We start from the raw sequence: 20,436 nt of genomic DNA, 5'->3' as shown, positions 1-20,436 counted from the left end.
AGGAAGTTTAAAGTTATCACTGTAAGAGCAAAAGAAACAAAGCATTCACCCGGAGTAGGTTAAACAACTCGCGATATATCCAGTCATGCAGCCAACAAGGCTGAGGCTCCTTGTGCCTCACAGACTGACATGGAAAGGCCTCCAAACACAAGTCAAGGCCAGGGGCAGACCTCACGTGCGGCTGTTATCGCTTGTTTAGACTGTTGCTCAGGGAGCACATGGCATGCTACTGATGTGGAGGCAGGAGCCAGGAACCGGGGGGTGTGAGAGTGACTCTATACTAAACCAACTTCTGCGTCTTGGCCTATGGGGAAAATTAAGTATGCAAATTTTTTTAATCAAAAAAATACGGACTGATTACTTGATATCTGACAAATCACAAGGGCAATTTTTGATTTCAGAATAAAGCAGCAGTTGTAAAGAAAAGCAGAAATTCTTCTTGGGAGGCTGATTTTATTGTACATTTGGACCCATTTTTGTTATAATAATTACTATAAAGTTGTGACATACTTTTTTAATATGAAAAGGCATAAAATTTCCTTTATAGTCAACTTCTCACTTATCCATCATGTAATGTCAATGCTCCTATAACCCCAGGTATGATTCTTTTGAGAGACAAGTCAGATCAAATACATCATTAAGGAAAACCTGCATGTGAAACGGACTGAACTCAGACAAAGGCCATTATTTTGCATATTCCAGACAGGATTCTTAGAATATAGTTTCCTAGTTAATGAATAGTAAATTAATTTACTGGCTAAATTATCAACTATGGAGCTTCTTGACAGTATAAAGCAAATGGATAATTCATAAAAAACTGTCTTCTAAATATTAAGTACTTCAAAACAGAATTTAGTAATGAATGTTTAAAAAGCACCCATTATAACTGCTAAACCATAAAACGCGTATTATATCTATTTTATCAGCTATACAAAACTTATCAATTTTTCTCTTGACAAAAGGTAGTAGAAATCCCAAAGAATAAGGGACGGACCACTAATTAAAGGTCATGTTTACTAATCTAGCACCACAATCCCAGCCTCAGGATTCCCAAGCAGCTGGCAGGAGGACACGGGAGAAGGCGAGGACGCTGGCGACGTCAGGCGGCCCCATTCTCCCGAGGCCACCTGGGGACTGGGCAAAGACGACTGCTGAGACTGGAGAGGAGCCCAGATGCTTTGGGATCCGACGGCAGAGACAGAAGCAGTGTATCCAGAAGGCAGTGCCGGCGTCAGTCTCACGAACTGGGGGGTTTCTTCTTGGCATCCAAGTCCTTTTTAATTTCTTCAAGTTTTTTAGCCAAGTTTGGTATCTTGGAAAAGAAAAAAGATTATTATAGTTTTGCATCTACCTAATATTCTTTTACTTCCCCATCTTCAAAGATAAGTGCCTCTGCAGGTTTCGATATTCCTGTGAACAGAGTTGCTCATAACTGCACACAGTCGATACCACAAGTTGTATATTAACTATGCTCCCTCTCTGGTAGCCAGACTAGCTACTCCAGCCCCTCGATCCAGTGCCAAGTTGTACATACAACAGTAAATATGACATCAGTTAATGAAGCCCTGCCTACACGCCACGGCTCAGGAAGGCAACAAAGGAAATTCCTTTGCCACATTGAAAGTTTTTTTTAAGGCTTATTTATTTATTTGAAAGGCAGAGTTACAGAGAGGGACACGGCGGGGCTCGAGGGTGGCAGTGAGCCTGATCTTGCGTCAGCGGGTTCACTCCCCAGCTGGCCACAACAGCCGACGATGGTGAGGCTGAAGCAAGGAGCCTGGAAGCTCATCTACGTCTCCCACATGGGTGCAGGGGCCCAAGCACTTGGACCATCTTTCGTTGCCTTCCCAGGTACATTAGCAGAGAGCCAGATCGGAAGTGGAGCAGCCGGGACCTGAACTGGCTCTCATGTGGGATGCTGGCATCACAGGCCGTGGCTCAACTTGCTGTGCCATAATGCCGGTCCCACCAAAGCTTTACCACAAAACTACTGAAAAATCAGTAAGTTTCTCTTGTCTTTTGAAGATTTACTGCTTTACTTGAAAAGAGAGCATCAGAGAGATCTTTCATCCACTGGTTTATTCCTCAAATGGCCGATGGCCGCGTCAGCCAGAACTGGGCCAGCCTGAAGCCAGGTGCCAGAAACTCCATCCAGGTCTCCAGCGTGGGTGGCGGGGCCTAAGCACTTGAACCATCTGCTGCTGCCTTCCCAGGGGCAACAGCAAGGAGATGGACTGGAACTGGGGCAGCAGGATTTGAACCAGCACTCTAATATGGGATGCCGGCACGGCAAGCCATGGCTCAACCTACACACCAGTTCTTGTTTGTCTTTTTTTAGAATTTATTTATTTATTTGAAAGGCAGAGTCACAGAGAATCAGAGGCAGAGAGAGGTTTTTCATCCACCAGTTCACTTCCCAAATGGCCACGATGGCTGGAGCTGGGCCAATCTGAAGCCAGGAGCCAGGAGCTTCTTCCGGGTCTCCCATGCACATGAAGGGGCTCAAGGACTTGGGCCATCTCCTACTACTTTCCCAGGCCATAGCAGAGAGCTGGATCAGAAGTGGAGCAGCCAGGACTCGAACCAGCGCTCACATGGGATGCTGGCACTGCAGGCGGTGGCTTTGCCCACTACGCCACAGCACTGGCTCCTCTCACCTGTCTTTTCAAAACAGCTTTCCAGGGTTCCCATTCCTATGCAACTGTGCCACCTGTTTTTCATGTTTCCCTCTATAAAGAGAGGCTGATACACAACCGGGTCCTCCTTCCATGCACTGGGCTAACGGATCTACCTCCAAAATCTAGACATCTCGACCTCGGGCGGCAGGGGCTGAAAAGATGATCCGATTACTCTTTAAATTCCCTCATCACACCCACTTAAGAGATGGGCCAAGGACCTCAACAGGCATTTTTCAAAAGAGGAAATCCAAATGGCCAACAGACACATGAAAAAATGTTCAAGATAGGCTGGCGCCGTGGCTCACTACGCTAATCCTCCGCCTTGCAGCGCCGTCACACCGGGTTCTAGTCCCGGTCGGGGCACCGGATTCTGTCCCGGTTGCCCCTCTTCCAGGCCAGCTCTCTGCTGTGGCCAGGGAGTGCAGTGGAGGATGGCCCAAGTGCTTGGGCCCTGCACCCCATGGGAGACCAGGAGAAGCACCTGGCTCCTGGCTTCGGATCAGCGCGATGCACCAGCCGCAGCGCGCCGGCCGCGGTGGCCATTGGAGGGTGAACCAACGGCAAAAGGAAGACCTTTCTCTCTCTCTCTCTCTCTCACTATCCACTCTGCCTGTTTAAAATAAAAAAAATAAAAAAAAAAAATAAAAAAGAAAAAGAAAAAATTTTCAAGATCACTAGCAATCAGGGAAATGCAAATCAAAACCACAATGAGGTTTCACCTCACCCAAGTTAGAATGGCTCACATTCAGAAATCTACCAACAATAGATGCTGGAGAGGATGTGGAGAAAAAGGGACATTAATCCACTGCTGGTGGGAATGCAAACTGGTCAAGCCACTATGGAAGTCAGTTTGCAGATTCCTCAGAAACCTGAATATAACCCTACCATTCAACCCAGCCATCCCACTCCTTGGAATTTACCCAAAGGAAATGAAATTGGCAAACAAAAAAGCTGTCTGCACATTAATGTTTATTGCAGCTCAATTCACAATAGCTACGACCTGGAACCAACCCAAATGCCCATCAACAGTAGACTGGATAAAGAAATTATGGGACATGTACTCTATACAATACTATACAGCAGTCAAAAACAATGAAACCCGGTCATTTGCAACAAGATGGAGGAATCTGGAAAACATTATGCTAAGTGAATTAAGCCAGTCCCAAAGGGATAAATATCATATGTTCTCCCTGATCCGCGACAACTAACTGAGCACCAAAGGGGAAACTTGTTGAAGTGAAATGGACACTGTGAGAAACAGTGACTTGATCAGCTCTTGTCTTGACGGGTGATGTACAATGTAATACTTTATCCATTTTAGTATTTTCTCTTTGTTTTGTTCTAGTACTGTTGGTTGAACTCTGTAATTAACACACAATTATTCTTAGGTGTTTAAATTTTAACTGAAAAGTGATCCCTGTTAAATATAACAGTGGAAATAAGAAAGGGAGGAAATATACAATTTGGGACATGCTCAATCGGACTTGCCCCAAATGCACCAGGGGATGCACCAGGGGATTCCAATACAATCCCAGCAAGGCTGCATGTACCAATGCCATCTCACTAGTCAAAGTGATCAATTTCTGTTCACAATTGATCACATTGACATGTCTAAGAGTCAAAGGGATCACACAAACAAGACTAGACAAGCTAATACTAACTGATAGAATCAAAAAGGGAGAGAATGATCCATCATGGGAAGCGGGATACACAGCAGACTCATAGAATGGCAGATGTCCTAAATAGCACTCTGGCCTCAGAATCAGCCCTTAAGGCATTCGGAACTGGCTGAAGAGCCCATGAGAGTATTTTAGGCATGGAAAGCCAAGACACTCTGGCAAAAAAAAAAAAAAAAAAAAAAAAAAAAAAAAAAAAAAAACCAAACCACTAAATAAATGAAAGATCTCTGCGAGTGAGATCCCAGTGGAAAGAATGGGGCCATCAAAGAAGGAGGCACCTTTCTCTGAAGAGAGGAGAGAACTTCCACTTTGACTATGACCCTGTCGGAATAAGATCGAAGTCGGCAAACTCAAAAGGCTTCCATAGCCTTGGAAACTCATGACTAGAGCCTAGGGAGATTACTGACGCCATAAACAAGAGTGTCAAATTGTTAAGTCAACAACAGGAGTCACTGTGTACTTACTTCTCATGTGAGATCTGTCCTTAATGTGTTGTCCAATGTGAAGTAATGTTATAACTAGTACTGAAACAGTATTTTACACTTGGTGTTTCTATGTGGGTGCAAACTGATGAAATCTTTACTTAATATATACTAAATCAATCTTCTGTATATAAAGATAATTGAAAATGAATCTTGATGTGAATGCAATGGGAGAGGGAGCAGGAGATGGGAGGGGTGCGAGTGGGAGGGAAATTATGGGGGGGGGGGCATTGTAGTCCATAAACTGTACTTTGGAAATTTATATTTACTAAATAAAAAAAAATAAAAAAAAATGCCCTCCTCACATGACTTTGCAGAAAATTGTCAGCACCAACTTAATGTTACTCTAGAAACTGAGCAGTGCTTAGCATCACCTTGAGATCACCTAAACCGATGGGCTTTTGCCCTCTTGTGGTGACACAGAGGATAGACACCACTGAGAGATTATCTTTTGAACAATAGAAAAATCTTTCTATAAAATGTAGGCTGTTTTCCTCAGACCTACTGGGCTAACATGCTTGAGGGCACGCCTCACCTTAACAAACAGTAAGTCACTGGGAAACCGTCAAACGGCATCAAGGAGGACAGGGTATGGCCACTTACGTCATAGTTCTGAGCCAGATACATCCCAACCACGTTGCCGAAAGTGAATCCAAGCTGGAAGAATAGAAAAGGAAGAGTTACGCTGTGCCAGTACGACATCAAACCAAAACACAGGGCAGCATCTTCGCCTTGGCATCTGGTCTAGGACTTTGAATAAGAGATCCACATTTTTCTTCTATAAATTAAACAGAGAAACACCCTTCCAAAAAGTTAAAGAGCACAAATAAGTAAGAATAAACAGTGGCACTGGATAAATCTACCCTAAATTCTCCCTGTCCCTTCAAAACCCCCATGTAACTTGACCACAAGGTTCCAGAAAACCAAGCCAAAGTTCTTGTTTTTGTTACCGAATGCAGCAACGTTTCCAGATTTTTTTTTTTTCCTGTTATGGGTACTGCTAACCCTTTCTATAGCAAATAAAAAGTACTCAATTGAGAAGTACTCTTTTGAATTACAGAATCTTAGAGAACAAAGAGATCTCTTTTTTAAGATTTATTTATTTATTTGAGAGGCAGAGTTACAGACAGAGAGAGGGAGAGACAGAGAGGTTCTCCCTTCGCTGGTTCACTCCCCGAATGACTGCAACAGCCAGAGCTGGGCCAATCTGAAGCCAGGAGCCAGGAGCTTCTTCTCCCACGTGGGTACAGGGGCCCAAGGACTTAGACCATCTTCTACTGCTTTCCCAGGCACATTAGCAGGGAAGTGGAGCAGCCAGGACTCGAACAGCACCCAAATGGGATGGGTGCCACAGGCAGAGGCTTCACCCACTACACCACAGGACCTGCCCCCAAAGAGATTCTCACAGCACAATCTCTTTATACTTTACAGGAACTTGAGGCCCTTGACAGTGAAGTGACTTGTTCAGAGTCGTCACAACAAGGAGCACAGACAGGACACCTAAATCACACACATACTCGAAAACAGAGACTGTGTGATGATGGAAAAGAAGGGGAAACCCTGACACACCACTGAGCCCAGCACTGTCACAGGTGGATGTTAAAGTCCCTTGGGGACTGTAACTCGAGCTCAGCGACAAGCAATAGAGAACTATAAATGTTTATCTGACTGAACAAGCACCGTTTCCTGCAGATTTAGACTACTCTCTGCAGACCAAAAGGGCCAAAGCCCATCAGTTTGGAGTTTAAATGATAATTTCCTGGTTTTCCCCTTATAATTAAAGGCCTCCAGCTGGAGGCCTAATTTCTAATCTCATAAATTAAAACTGGCATCTGTCTGGCTTCATCATTTTGTCTAATTCGTGTTACTTACTACAATTCAGTCAATACACAGCAGAGGATAAACAGGAAAACAATGTGTGGCGTTCAACATTACCAACCCCACATGGCATGGTCTACCCATGTATTCCAGTTGGAGATGCACACGCAAGACAGAGGGCAGCTTATTATGCTTTACGCTTACTCATCTTTAAACAACAAAAGCATAACTCATATTGGCAAAAATAAACATAAGAGATACGCAGTCTCTAAGGATATACCATTCTCTGGTCATTTGACTGGTCAGAAATATTTTGCAAAAGCCATATTTTTACCAATGTTATACACCAAGGTTTACTCTCATGGGTGGAAACCAGGTACAAGGAGGCTTTCCAACCTGGGGAAAGTATTAAATTTGCTTAAGAGAAAAAGAACCGAACACCAAACAGGAAGGACGTGCACTGAAAATTTTTCAAGAAAAGCAGAATTCAAGTTTTATCACTACCTGGCTGTGTGCTTTTAGACAAGAAACTTAACCTCTCTGTTGCTTCGTTGATTTGAGCTTCCTGATTTATAAAACACTGTTTTAACAATGTAATCATCCAGCTTCAACATTCTGGGATTCCTAATTCTTACCACTTGTATCTCAAATACAGGCTAGCTAGTGTGGCTTCATTTGGGCAACTTCATCAGGCATCAGTATTTGCAAAAAACTAGTAGTTATTTTAAAACACAAAACAAAAACCACGTGCTTCTAACAAGTCATATCCAATTCCAATTTCATATTACTACCAGATCTACCAAGGGATACTGTAAAAATTAAACACACAACATGAAGATGAATGTCACTCATTAAGAGGAATGTGAAGGAAAATACATGAAGCTAGAAAGGAAAATACACTGCTCATGGGACGGTGCACCACCTAAGTTCAGACAGAAAAAAGAAACCGACATCTGAGCAACAGTCCAAGAAGAGTTCTCAGTCTGAGGCGGAGACAGGCAGATTACAGAAGGTTCTGAGTGGCTGCCAAACCCCCGCAGGCCGAGAACGCCCACTTCCCCCAGGCCAACACCTGGCCCTGTCAGGAGCGGGTGAGCTAAGCCGGCTGCCATCACCACGCCTGCTCTCCCATCACTCAGTGCCCCCGTGGCACTCCCTGACGAGACAGTCTAGAAGGGAGTGAAATGCCTTCTTCCCCAGCACACAAAACCCACGCTGTCGGGGCCAGCGCTGTGGCGTAGCGGGTAAAGCTGCTGCCTACAGTGCCGGCATCCCATATGGGCACTGGTTCAAGTCCCGGCTGCTCCACTTCCAATCCAGCTCTCTGCTATGGCCTGGGAAAGCAGAAGATGGCCCAAGTGCTTGGGCCCCTGCACCTGCGTGGGAAACCTGGAAGAAGCTCCTGGCTCCTGGCTTCGGATGGGTGCAGCTCCAGCTACTGAGGCCATCTGGGGAATGAATTAGCAGATGGAAGACCTCTCTCTCTCTCTCTGCCTCTCCTTCTCTAACTCTGACTTTCAAATAAATAAATAAATCTTAAAAAAAAAAAAAAAAAGCCATACTGCCACACCGCCACACCTGTTCTGCAGTATCATTGAGACATTAGGAATACGAAAAAATAACTGCTTCTCACAAACATGTTAGGGGCCAAGAAACGGTACAACACTAGAAGTCTGGAGATAGAGGAATGGCATGAGGAAAGTGAGAGACAGAAAGGAGTGGGAAAGGGGCCGGCGTTGTGAAACAGTGGGTTAAGCCACAGCCCACCATGCAAGCATCCCACGTAAGTGCCAGTTTGAGTCCCTGCTGCTCCGCTTCCAATCAGGCTCCCTGCTGATGCAGCTGGGAAAGCAGAAGATGGCCCACGTGCTTGGGTCTCTGCCACCCACACTGCAGACCTAGGTGTCTTTCCTGGGTCCTGGTTCTGGCCTGGCCCAGCCCCAGCTGTCTGCAGCCATTTGAGGTGTGAACCAGCCTACAGAAATCTCTGTCTCTCCCCCTCCCTCTGTAACTCTGCCTTTCAAATGAATGAATGAATGGAAGGAAGGAAGAGAGGGAGGGAGAGAGGGAGAAATGGGAGAAATGGGGGGAAAGGAGCAGCTGGAGTTGGGTCCCAGAGGGAAGTCTGGATTGGCACAGGGCAGCACAAATGGCTCTACGGTTACAGAATAACTTAGGCAGTGAGGCTCCAGAGTCCACTCCCGTCCTGAAAACCCAAACTCCCTCCAAACCACCTTTCATCACTACTCATCTGGCAGCAAAATCTCACCTGGATACTGAGACTATTTATAGTTTTTTCATCCCACTTTACTGTGAATAACTGTTTGCTAGAGAAATAGAAATCTTTAAATATAGGGTCCAATGGAGATTAAGTTCAACAGCAAAAATGTTAATGCATTTGATTAAAAAGTGCTATCCTTGACCCTGATGGGCTGGTTAAGTAGTGAGGTATATATAGTGTGTTATCCTCTAGAAGATTTTTTAAAGACTCAGTTATTTACTTATTTGAAAGGCACAGCAACAGAGAGAAAGGGAGAGACAGAGAGAGACAGAGAAACTGCTCTTCTATCTCCGGTGCACTCTCCAATGGCCACAACAGCCAGGACTGAGCCAGGCTGAAGCCAGGAGCCTGGAACTCCACCCTGATCTCTCGCAGGGGGACCAAGTACTTGGAACCTCATTCACTGCCTTCACAGGTGCATTAGCACTCGAGAAACCAGGTCGGAAGCAGAGCAGCTGGAACTCAAACGGGCACTCCAAAACAGGATGCCAGTGTCCAAAGTGGCAGCTCAGTCCACTGCACAACACCAGCCACATGCCCTTCTAAAATATAAAAGAAACTGGATTTCCCAAATACATCTGGCCCCAAGATTTCAATGAAGGGACTGCAGATCCTTACACGAGGACACTTGAAAAAGTTTGTGGGAAAATGCCATTAAAAGAGATGTTTATTTTGGTGCAAAAAAAAACTCCAAAAATGAAATCCATGCAGTTTCTCACAATACGCATTTTTGAGGATACCTCATACTAAAAATCAACTTCATAGTTAGCCCTGTAAAAGGATTAAAACTGTCCTCTGCCCTTGGAGAATTTACATAATATTCAGAAGAAATGCTACAAGTGAGCAAAATTGCTATAGAACAAAACAGCAACACCCCAGCACAGAACTTGAGTGGTACAGGTGCTCCAAACACCAGAACTAGGCCACACAGGAAGTAGCCAAATGAATGACACAGAGGTGATTTCTCTAAGATACCATATCCGCAAGAGGTGGACGTACCTCAAGTTCCTTTTAAAGGTTGTAAATATACAAAGTACTGACATTTACACTGGCAAAGGAATGAGAAGGGAACGGAATGTGGACAATCAAGGCACAAGATGGGAACACAGATATGACGACTGGAGTAAGAGTAACAGGTCTGGCACTGGTGCTGCGGCGCAGCGGGTGAAGCCACCTTCTGAAGTGCCAGTCAGCATCCCATACGGGCGCAGGTTCAAGTCCCGGCTGCTCCACTTCCCGTCCAGCTCTCTGCTATGGCCTGGGAAAGCAGTGAAAGATGGCACAAGTCCTTAGGCCCCTGCCGCCTGGCTTCAGACTGGCACAGCTAGGGGAGTGAACCACCAGATGGAAGATCTCTCTCTCTCTCTCTCTCTGCCTCTGCCTCTTGATAATCCTGCCTTTCAAATAAATAAATATAGCTTAAAAAAAAAAAGTAGTAGGTCTAATAGCAAAAAATAACCTGAGTTAAGGAACGAAGAGCATTAACTACGGCAAGCTGAGTAGGGCTGGCTGATGGCCTCAAAGCACAGGCAAAGGAGTTGCATTCACAAGCAGTGAGGACAAGGAGCCACTGACCACTGTTCGGCAGCAATGTGAGGACAGCATCCAGCTGCACCTACACTCAGACAGGGCCACGTTCATACAGATTACAGGAAGCCTAGATTAGTGGGGCGGCAATAAGGGGTAGTAAACAAACACGAACAGATTGTTTCTCATCTTAAATATCAACAAAGAACAATGGAATAGAATTAAGAGTCCAGGTGGGGAAAAACCCACACATTTATAGTCAAGTGATTTTCAACTGGGGTGCTAAGACATTCAGTGGGAAAAACAATGGTGCTGGGAGACCAGACATCCACATGCGATTGAATAAAGCTGGACCCCTATTCAGATCTCATATAGTATTCAAAAATTAACTCAAAACAGATCAAAGACCTAAATGTAATGCTAAATTGATAAAACAGGAATAAAGCTTCAGACAATGGTTTTACTACAAATGACAAAAATGACAAAAGAGCAGGTGATGAAAGAAAGTGGACTTCATCACATTTTAACATGTTTGTGTTTCAAAGCTTACCATCAAGAAGTAAAAAGACAATATATAAAATAGGATAAAATACTTGCAAATCGGAAACCTGAAGAACCGTTATAACCGTATGACAAAAATACAAGCAACTTAATTAAAAATGGGCAAAGGATTTTTCCAAAGATACAAAAGTTCAACAAGCACATGAAAAGATACTCATCATTAGTCACAGAGGAAATGCAAACCAAAACTATAATATGGTTTATTTTGTTTAATTTTTTTTTGACAGGCAGAGTTATACAGTGAGAGAGACAGAGAGAAAGGTCTTCCTTCTGTCTGTACAGTCTGACCAGAGCTCACAGCCCGGCTGAGGCCTGGGACCTCCAGAAGAACTCTGTGAATCTAGCTCTGACTCCGGACGTCACCTGTGACACGTAATTCCCCACACCCCAGGGCGTGCGGGGTGACGCTGCAACTGAAACTGTTTCCTGTGCTGCTGCTTATATGTGTAGCTCCCTTCCCCTGGAACTAAATTTTTAAAAAAAGATTTTAGTTTTTTGAATGGTAGAGTGACAGAAAGAGAGGGACACACACACACACATATACAGAAAATCTTTTTTTTTTTTGGACAGGCAGAGTTAGACAGTGAGAGAGACAGACAGACAGATAGGTCTTCCTTTGCTGTTGGTTCACCCCCCAAAGGCCACTGCGGCCGGCACACCGCGCTGATCCGATGGCCGGAGCCAGGTGCTTCTCCTGGTCTCCCATGGGGTGCAGGGCCCAAGCACTTGGGCCATCCTCCACTGCACTCCCGGGCCACAGCAGAGAGCTGGCCTGGAAGAGGGGCAACCAGGACAGCATCCGGCGCCCCAACTGGGACTAGAACCCGGTGTGCCGGCGCCTCAGGCGGAGGATTAGCCTAGTGAGCCGCGGCGCCAGCCTACAATATGGTTTTGTGGTCACAACACATCATACCCACTAGGATGGCTGTAATTTTTTTTTTTAAAAGATTTATTTATTTATTTGAAAGTCAGAATTAGAGAGAAGGAGAGCTAGAGAAAGAGAGAGATCTTCTGGGCCAGCGCCGCGGCTCACTAGGCTAATCCTCCGCCTTGCGGCGCCGGCACACCGGGTTCTAGTCCCGCTCGGGGCGCCGAATTCTGTCCCGGTTGCCCCTCTTCCAGGCCAGCTCTCTGCTGTGGCCCGAGAGTGCAGTGGAGGATGGCCCAAGTGCTTGGGCCCTGCACCCCATGGGAGACCAGAAGCACCTGGCTCCTGCCTTTGGATCAGCGCAGTGAGCCGGCCGCAGCGGCCATTGGGGGGTGAACCAACGGCAAAAGGAAGACCTTTCTCTCTGTCTCTCTCTCTCACTATCCACTCTGCCTGTCAAAAAAAATAAATAAATAAAAAATAAAATAAAATAAAGAGAGAGAGAGAGAGAGATCTTCTACCCGCTAGTTCACCCTCAAGATGGCAACAGCCAGGGCTGGGCCAGGCTGAAGCCAGTAGTTTCACCCAGGTCTCCTGAGTGGGTGGTAGGAGCCCCAACACTTGGCCATCTTCCGCTGTTTTTCCCAGGCCATTAGCAAAGAGCTGGAGAAGTGGAGCAGCCAGGACATGAACCAGCGGCCACATGGAAGCGCCATCCCTGCCGCCCACTCAGGAGACCTGGATAAAGTCCTTCTCCTGGCTTGGGCCTGGCCCAGTCCAGGCAATCTGGGGGTAAACCAGCAGATGGAAGTTCCCTTGCTTGCTTGCTCTATGTCTCTCCTCTGTGTAACTGGGCCTTTGAAATAAAAGAAAAATGAAAAAAGTAAATGATATGGAATATGGGGCTTCTTTTTGAGACCATGAAACATGAGCCAGAAAAGTAGACAGTGTTGGTGACTGCACAATTCTGTAACTACATTAGAAACTAACAAAATGAGTGAGTTGTATAGTACGTGAATTATATCTCAAAGCTATTTTGAAAACATCATTAAGCTATAATAAAACAATGTGAGCTATGTAGGAAGTAACTGAGAAAATCAGAGATAACTCAGGCTTCCAGACAGGGCAAACCTTTAAAAAGAATGGAAATGCCGAAAGTGAAAAAGCAAGGATCACTCAGATAAATGGTTGAGTACATGAGAGCTCCAGGGAAAATGTTCCAAGTGGACACAGTTGGGATTAGTCACAACAGTGTATCTATTAACCTAAAAACACACTCTAGGGGCTGGTGCCAGCATCCCTTATGGGCGCTGGTTCGAGTCCCAGTTGCTCCACTTCCGACCTGTTATGGCCTGGGGAAGCAGCAGAGGGCCTGCACTCCCGTAGGGGAACCAGAAGCAGCTCCAGTCTCCTGGCTTTGTATCAGCTCAGCTCTGGCCATGTGGCCATTTGAGGAGTGAACCAGTGGAACAAAGACCTTTCTCTCTCTCTGGCTCTACCTCTCTTTGAAACGCTTTGAAATCAATAAAAATAATTCTTAAAATACGTAAGTAAATAAATAAATAGGACCTAGAAAAGTAAAATATCCAGACTGAATTCGAGATCATGAACAACAGTGGAAGAGGGAGAACGGCTTAGCCCAAAGACTGGGGTCCAGCATTGTGGTACAGAGCTAGCACTGTGCCTTCAGCACCCCATGCTGGAGCGCCAGTTCTGGCCCTGTTCCTGCTGACTGCCTGCAAAGGCAGAAGACAGCTCCACGGCCCGGGTCCCTGCCACCTACGCGGGAGACCAGCACGGAGAACTGGCTTCCAGCTTCAGCCTGGCCCAGACCTGGCTGCTGCGGCCATCTGAGTAACCAGCAGATGGCAGATCTGTCTCTCTGTCACTCTGCCTTTCAAATAAAGAAATCTTTAGATAGACAACGCTCTGCAGATATGTGAAAGGTTACAAATGCTCTTTAAGGGGCCAGCACTGTGCGTGTCAGGTTAAGCCTCCGCCTGTGATGCCAGCATCCAGCTGCTCCACTTCTGATCCAGCTCCCGGCTACTGTGCCTGCGAAAGCAGCAGACGATGACACAAGAGCTTAGGCCCCTGCACCCACGTGGGAGATGCAGAGGAAGCTCCTGGCTTTGGGATCTCTGTCTCTCCTCTTCTCTCTAACTCTGCCTTTTGAATTAAAAAAAAAAAAAAAAATCTTTAAAAAAAAAAAAAAGGAAGGAATGCTCTTTAAGATCAAAAACCAAGTAAGGAGACACTGACCAAAAACTTAAAATTGCCATCAGAAGTAATGAGTCTGTTGTATCTGGAGGCCTCCAAACAAACTGGATACCCCTTAGTAGTGGAGACTTAAGCATCAACAAGCTAGCTGGACTAGAGAAATCTAAAACAACACATCCAATCCCAAACCTACAATCCTGTACCAAGGCGCTAGTACAGCCAGGCCCAGACTAGAGTGAGAAAGACCTGCTCTGGGAGGTTTACCACGAGAACACAGAGACCCGAAGGCTTAACGTGACTCAACAGCTAGCATTTTACTGGGGCTTACCCCAAGCAGGGCCGTGTTCTAACTCCTTTTTTTACAAATCTCATGTTCTTCACAACCCTACCTCTAGAGCAGACACCACTATTACCCAGTTTATGCTGGGAAACTGAGGCACAAGCAATTAGGTAACTTGCTCACAATTACATAGCACGTCTATGATAGGGAGAATAAAGGAAAGACATAAGATTTTTTTAAAAGATTTATTTGTATTTATTTGAAAGACAGAGTTACAGAGAGGTAGACACACAGAGAGATGTCTTCCATCTACTGGTTCACTCCCCAAATGGCTGCAATGGCCAGAGCTGAGCCAATCCAAAGCCAGGAGCTTCTTCCGGGTCTCCCACGTGGGTGCGGGGCCCAAGGAGTTGGGCCATCCTCTACTGCTTTCCCAGGCACAACAGCAGGGAGCTGCATTGGAAGTGGAGCAGCCAGGACTCAATCGGTGCCCATTTGGGATGCGGGTGCTGAAGGCCAGGGCTTTAACCCGCTGTACCAGAGTTGGTCCCAGGACATAAGTCTATGTCAGTATTCCAAATTTCAGAGACTCAGGGCAAAAAAACAAAGTTAGGTGTAGGTAGGGATTGGGAGGAAGAGGTAATGGGGTCTGAAATAGAGGTGAGACCAGGGATATTCAGTTGCCTGCTGACGCCAGGGAACCGGAATTCAGAGAAAAGCACACAAGGTTGAGTGCAAGCTGTCCACAAGACGGTGAAAGGTGATGGCACGACAAGGAACCCACTCCGTAAGACAGGGTGTGGGGAGAAGAGCAGAGGGCAAGACTGAGACTTGAGCAACACACAGTATCCCAGAGCAGGGAGACGCAGCCAGCAAAAACAGGAGCGATCAGATGAGGCAGTGTCTCAACTGGTGTGCCTGATGCCGTCCCCCAGGGCCTCAGGGTGGCCAAGAGCAGAGTCTGCCACTTGGCTCTGCCCAGGTTCTCCCATAAAAACAATTCTGGCTATAACATAAAAAAATGCCACAAACCAGGAAGACATGAGATCCTAAAGCCAAGGGTAAGGGGTTTAAAATGAGGTGATTTAAGAGTACCAAATGCTGCCAAGTTCAAGAGATAAAAATAAATGATAACAATAACAGCGCCACAGGCAATGTTCACAAGTCTGCAGCAGTGACATCAGAGCAGGGGCTTCAAAAAGTTGGAAAAATGGGCCAGCACTGTGGCACAGCTGCCACCTATAGTGCCAGCATCCCAGACGGACGCTGGTTCGAGTCCCGGCTGCTCCACTTTTGATCCCGCTCAGCTAATGTGCTTGGGAAAGCAGCAAAGGATGGCCCCTGCACCCACATGGGAGACGTGGATGAAGCACCTGGCTTCAGACTGGCCCAGCCCCAGCTGCTGCGGCCATTTTGGGAGTGAATCAGCTGATGGAAGAATCTCTGTATCTCCCTCTCTCTCTCTGACTTTGCATTTCAAATAAAAGAAAACAAATTTTTACAGAGTTTGTAAAAGAATGGAATTAAAAGATATGCGGCAGTGGGGGGTGGGGAGGGTGGTGGCAGGGTGCTGTGGTGTAGCAGGTAAAGCCGCGGCCTGCAGTGCTGGCATCCCATATGGGCACTGGTTCAAGACCCAGCTGCTCTACTTCCGATCTAGCTCTCCACTATGGCCTGGGAAAGCACTGGAAGATGACCCAAGTCCTTTGGGCCCCTGTACCTGCGTGGAAGACCTGGAAGAAGCTCCTGGCTCCTGGCTTTGCATTGGCCCAGCTCCGGTTGTGTAGCCAACTGGGGAGTGACCCAGCGGATGGAAGACCTCTCTCCCTCTGCCTCTCCTGCTCTCTCTCTGTGTAACTCTTGCAAATAAATAAATAAATAAATAAATATTAAAAAAAAAATAACCACAGCCCAATCATACTGAATTCAGGACGCTACTGCAATAAAAGGAAACTAGGCGAGAGGCAGCAGGCTCACAGCGAGACAGGGATGCCGGGCGAATACTGCACTACGGAGAGGGACGGACAAGCAACACATCAGGGGCAGGGTTTTCACATGGCGCCCCAGGGAAGAGTAACTATGGAAACGTCGCAGAGGGTTCCAAAGTGTGTGGCAACCGTACACACGCTCCACGTGACCGTCCCGTCGTTTCCACACCTCTGTCCCCTGCCCTCTAGGCCCTGCTTCCGAGTGCAACTGCTAGCTTTCTAAAGAGAAGGCGAGCCCGGCATCCGCGCAGCGCCATCTTTAACTCCCATAACCAAGCTAGGAGGCGGCTCCCAGCCTCAGAGGTGGGAAGCGGAGTGACTGCCCAGGCTCCGCAGACAGGGCTCAAGCCCAGGAGTCTGTCGCCTCTCAATCAGTCGCTAGGGAATGATGGCCACTGCTTCACAGAGGAAATGACTGGCTCAAGCTCACGGGGAATGGACCGCTTGACAGAGCAACAACCGCCGTCTAATGCACCCCACTCGACAACAGCAATGGGGAGGTGGGCAGGGAAGACGAGGGGAAAGGACCAGAGGGCGGGGGACAGCACTCCAGTGACTTCCGAGCTGGGCCTGATGCCCGGCCCCAGGGTCTTCCTTTAAATTCTCAGGACAGAATCGGTTTACACACGGCCAGAGTTCATTCTGTAAAAGCGCTAAGAGTTTCATCTAATGCAGCCAGCGTCTTCCCGCGGTTCATCAGCGAGCAACACGTGTAGCAGGAGGCTCAAGTATGTCACCTGACACTTGGGGGCTGACCTGGCTTTGATTACGTTTTAAAATTTTATTTATTTTTTTTAATTTATTTTTTAGGAAATACAAATTTCCTAAGTGCAACTTTAGGACTACAGTGATTCTTGCCACCATACCCGCCCTCCCACCCGCACTCTCACCCCTCTTCCTCCTCCCTCTCCCCTTGCCATTCTCCATTAAGATCATTTTCAGTTAGCTTTGCACCCAGACCAACTTTATACTAAGTAAAGATTTCAACAGTTTGCACGCACACACAACTGTCTGAGAACTAGTTTTACTATTAACTCTCAACACAACTCACTGAGAACAGAGGTCCTGCATGGGGAGTCAGTGCACAGTGACTCCTGTTGTCAATTGAACAACTAACACTCTTACGTATGACCTTGACCACCGGAGGCTCTTGCCTAGGCTATGGAAGTCTTCTGAGTCCACAATCTCCACCAGTATTTTTTTTTTTTTTTTTTTTTGACAGGCAGAGTGGACAGTGAGAGAGAGAGACAGAGAGAAAGGTCTTCCTTTGCCGTTGGTTCACCCTCCAATGGCCGCCGCGGCCGGCGCGCTGCGACCGGCGCACCGCGCTGATCCGATGGCAGGAGCCAGGAGCCAGGTGCTTTTCCTGGTCTCCCGTGGGGTGCAGGGCCCAAGCACCTGGGCCATCCTCCACTGCACTCCCTGGCCACAGCAGAGGGCTGGCTTGGAAGAGGGACAACCGGGACAGAATCCGGCGCCCTGACCGGGACTAGAACCCGGTGTGCCGGCGCCGCTAGGCGGAGGATTAGCCTAGTGAGCCGCGGCGCCGGCCACCACCAGTATTTAGACAAGGCCATGAGCAAAGTGGAAGTTCTCTCCTCCCTTTAGAGAAAGGTACCTCCTTCTTTGATGGCCCGTTCTTTCGCTGGGGTCTCACTCACAGAGGTCCTTCATGTGGGACATGTTTTGCCACAGTGTCTTGGCTTTCCATGCCGGAAACGCTCTCATGGGCTTTCCGGCCAGACCAGGAAGCCTGAAGGCCTGATTCTGGCTGACCTGCCTAGCAGGTGGAAGCTAGCCTGCAGGCAGCGCGCTGGGCACCAGAGGCGACCTCTCTGGGGGACCGCATCCAGCCATCAGCTGCCATTCTCCAAGGGGGCAGAGGGGAAAGAACCCCACCCGGAGAGCAGGCAGTAGTGCAGTCCCCGCTTCTGATCACAACTGGGGGTTGCAAACTTTGCTTAGAAAAACTCGCACTAGGCCAGCGCCACGGCTCACTAGGCTAATCCTCCGCCTAGCGGCGCCGGCACACTGGGTTCTAGTCCCGGTCGGGGCGCCCGATTCTGTCCCGGTTGCCCCTCTTCCAGGCCAGCTCTCTGCTGTGGCCAGGGAGTGCAGTGGAGGATGGCCCAAGTGCTTGGGCCCTGCACCCCATGGGAGACCAGGAGAAGCACCTGGCTCCTGGCTTCGGATCAGCGCGGTGCACCAGCCGCAGCGCGGCGGCCATTGGAGGGTGAACCAACGGAAGGAAGACCTTTCTCTCTGTCTCTCTCACTGTCCACTCTGCCTGTCGAAACAACAACAACAAAAACAAACAAACAAAAAAAAAACAAAAAGAAACCTCGCACTGGGAAATCCAACTGGCAGGGCCTCCTGGCCTCTTCCCCGGGCCATCAACCCTCTTGGCAGGACGCTGGGTTTCGCCAGAAAGCTCATTCTTCATGCAAATAGGGGGTCGTGAGAAGTAACGTGCTAATTCACGGTGACACCTCCTTCCCCTCCTGGGGCGGGGCGGGGGGGGGGGGGGGACCATGACTTGCACACTCCCTCTTCAAAGGCTGAAGACTATAAAAAGTCCGGGAAGGGCGCCGGGGCGTCTAACGCGCTAACGTGAGCTTCAGTCTCAACTCTCCCGGCCGCGAGGACCCGGCGTGCGTCCACGGAGGGGCCGCTAAGGGCCTTCGGTGCCCAAGCCTTCACACGCCGACCACACTCGGGCAGCTCGTCGGGCCCAGGGTGGCTGCAGACTACCAGGACACGGCCAGGTGCGGGGTCCCCCTCGCACGGCCCCCCAGGGGCGAGGGGCCCAGAGCGACCCCCCAGCGCCGGCCCAGCGCCACTCACCAGGAACTGGAGCATGATGTCGGCCGGAGGAGCGGGGACGGCGCAGAAGGCGGCAGCAGCTCCGCGGGCCGGTCGCAGCCCGCCTCCTCGGGCGCGACGGGCGGGACCCGCCGGCGACTTCCGGGTCACGCCCCGCCCCCGCCCCGCCTACCGCCTCAACGCCCGGAAGCGGCTCGTGACGTCCCGACGCCCCCTGGCGGAAGTGCCTGGGATCACCACCTGTTCCGGCCCGAGAGGACCAAGGGCCCCAGGAGTCTTTTATGGCCAGCTCGCCAGCGGCTGTGATGCACAGCCAGGCCTAGGGCTCCCTGGCCTGGGAGACGGGCTGAGGCGGCGGGTTCCATCCGGGGGTGCACAGCCGAACGGCCTGGGGGCTTGGGTGCCATGTTCCACCCGGGCCCCAAGCGGACTGCGGTGGACTGGAAGAGGCTTGTAGTGCCCGGGCTGCTTTGTAACCCGAGTGCAGGACCCATGAGACGGTGGGTGCCTAAGTAGTCAGGATGGAAGCAGAGTCCGGCACAGCCTGGCTGCCTTTGGGCCGCCCAGCACGAGCGAGCTGTTGAAGTTGGTTCCTGCACCTGTCATCTCCCTTGTTAGCATCGTGGAGACCCGATGAGGTCATGTGAGCGACAGGAGATGACTGCAGGAGCCGTCTCCAGTCCTCTCTGCCACACTGAGGGCCAACCCTGAAAGCCTTCCTGGACGCACACCTCCAGAGGCAAGACCACTCTGCCCTCTAATCCCGGTCTTCTGAGTGCACACGTGTCTGCTCTACTAAGAAGGACTCTGGTCCCAAGTAATTGAAAAAGAAAATCATGTTAGCCTGAGCCAAACAGGAATGCAGGATACAGAAAGTGAACGACCACGGGGAACAGGAAAGCCGTTAGGAAGTTAAAAAGAATTTTCTGTTTTCTGCCCCCACACCTGGCCCCAACTCCCTGAATACAGTCACTGTGACTGACTTGGATTTCTTACTTTCTAAAAAAAATTTTCAAATTTATCTCTTTGAGATTTATTTTTTTATTTCAAAGGCAGAGTTGGGGGGGGGGGAGATCTTCCATCCACTGGTTCACTTCCCAAATGGCTGCAATGACTAAGGCTGCGCCAGGTTGAAGCCAGGAGCCAGGATCCCCACGTGGTCTCTCACACAGGTCTTCTTCTGCTGCTTTCCCAGGCACATCAGCAGGGACCTGGATTGGAAGTGGAGCAG

General features: G+C 48.5%; 1 protein-coding gene across 1 annotated transcript; it reads right to left on the bottom strand.

The window, feature by feature from the left end:
- Positions 1 to 433: 433 nt before the first annotated feature.
- STMP1 (short transmembrane mitochondrial protein 1) lies at positions 434 to 19,386 on the bottom strand. The gene is made up of 3 exons (XM_008258156.4): positions 19,227 to 19,386; positions 5,443 to 5,496; positions 434 to 1,312 (listed from the first exon to the last, which is right to left on the bottom strand). The coding sequence occupies exons 1-3, from the start codon at positions 19,239 to 19,241 to the stop codon at positions 1,238 to 1,240; spliced, it is 144 nt and encodes a 47-aa protein (XP_008256378.1). The 5' UTR covers positions 19,242 to 19,386; the 3' UTR covers positions 434 to 1,237.
- Positions 19,387 to 20,436: the final 1,050 nt, after the last annotated feature.

The sequence above is a fragment of the Oryctolagus cuniculus genome, chromosome 3, assembly GCF_964237555.1.
Source record: "Oryctolagus cuniculus chromosome 3, mOryCun1.1, whole genome shotgun sequence".
NCBI classification, from domain to species: Eukaryota; Metazoa; Chordata; class Mammalia; order Lagomorpha; family Leporidae; genus Oryctolagus; species Oryctolagus cuniculus.
This window is presented reverse-complemented; position numbering and strand designations above follow the sequence as displayed.

Excerpts from the sequence above, each read along its gene's own strand:
- STMP1 (XM_008258156.4), bottom strand. Across the intron at positions 1,313-5,442 it reads ATCTGGCTCAGAACTATGAC|ATACCAAACTTGGCTAAAAA; the intron begins GTAAGTGGCCAT and ends TTCTTTTCCAAG.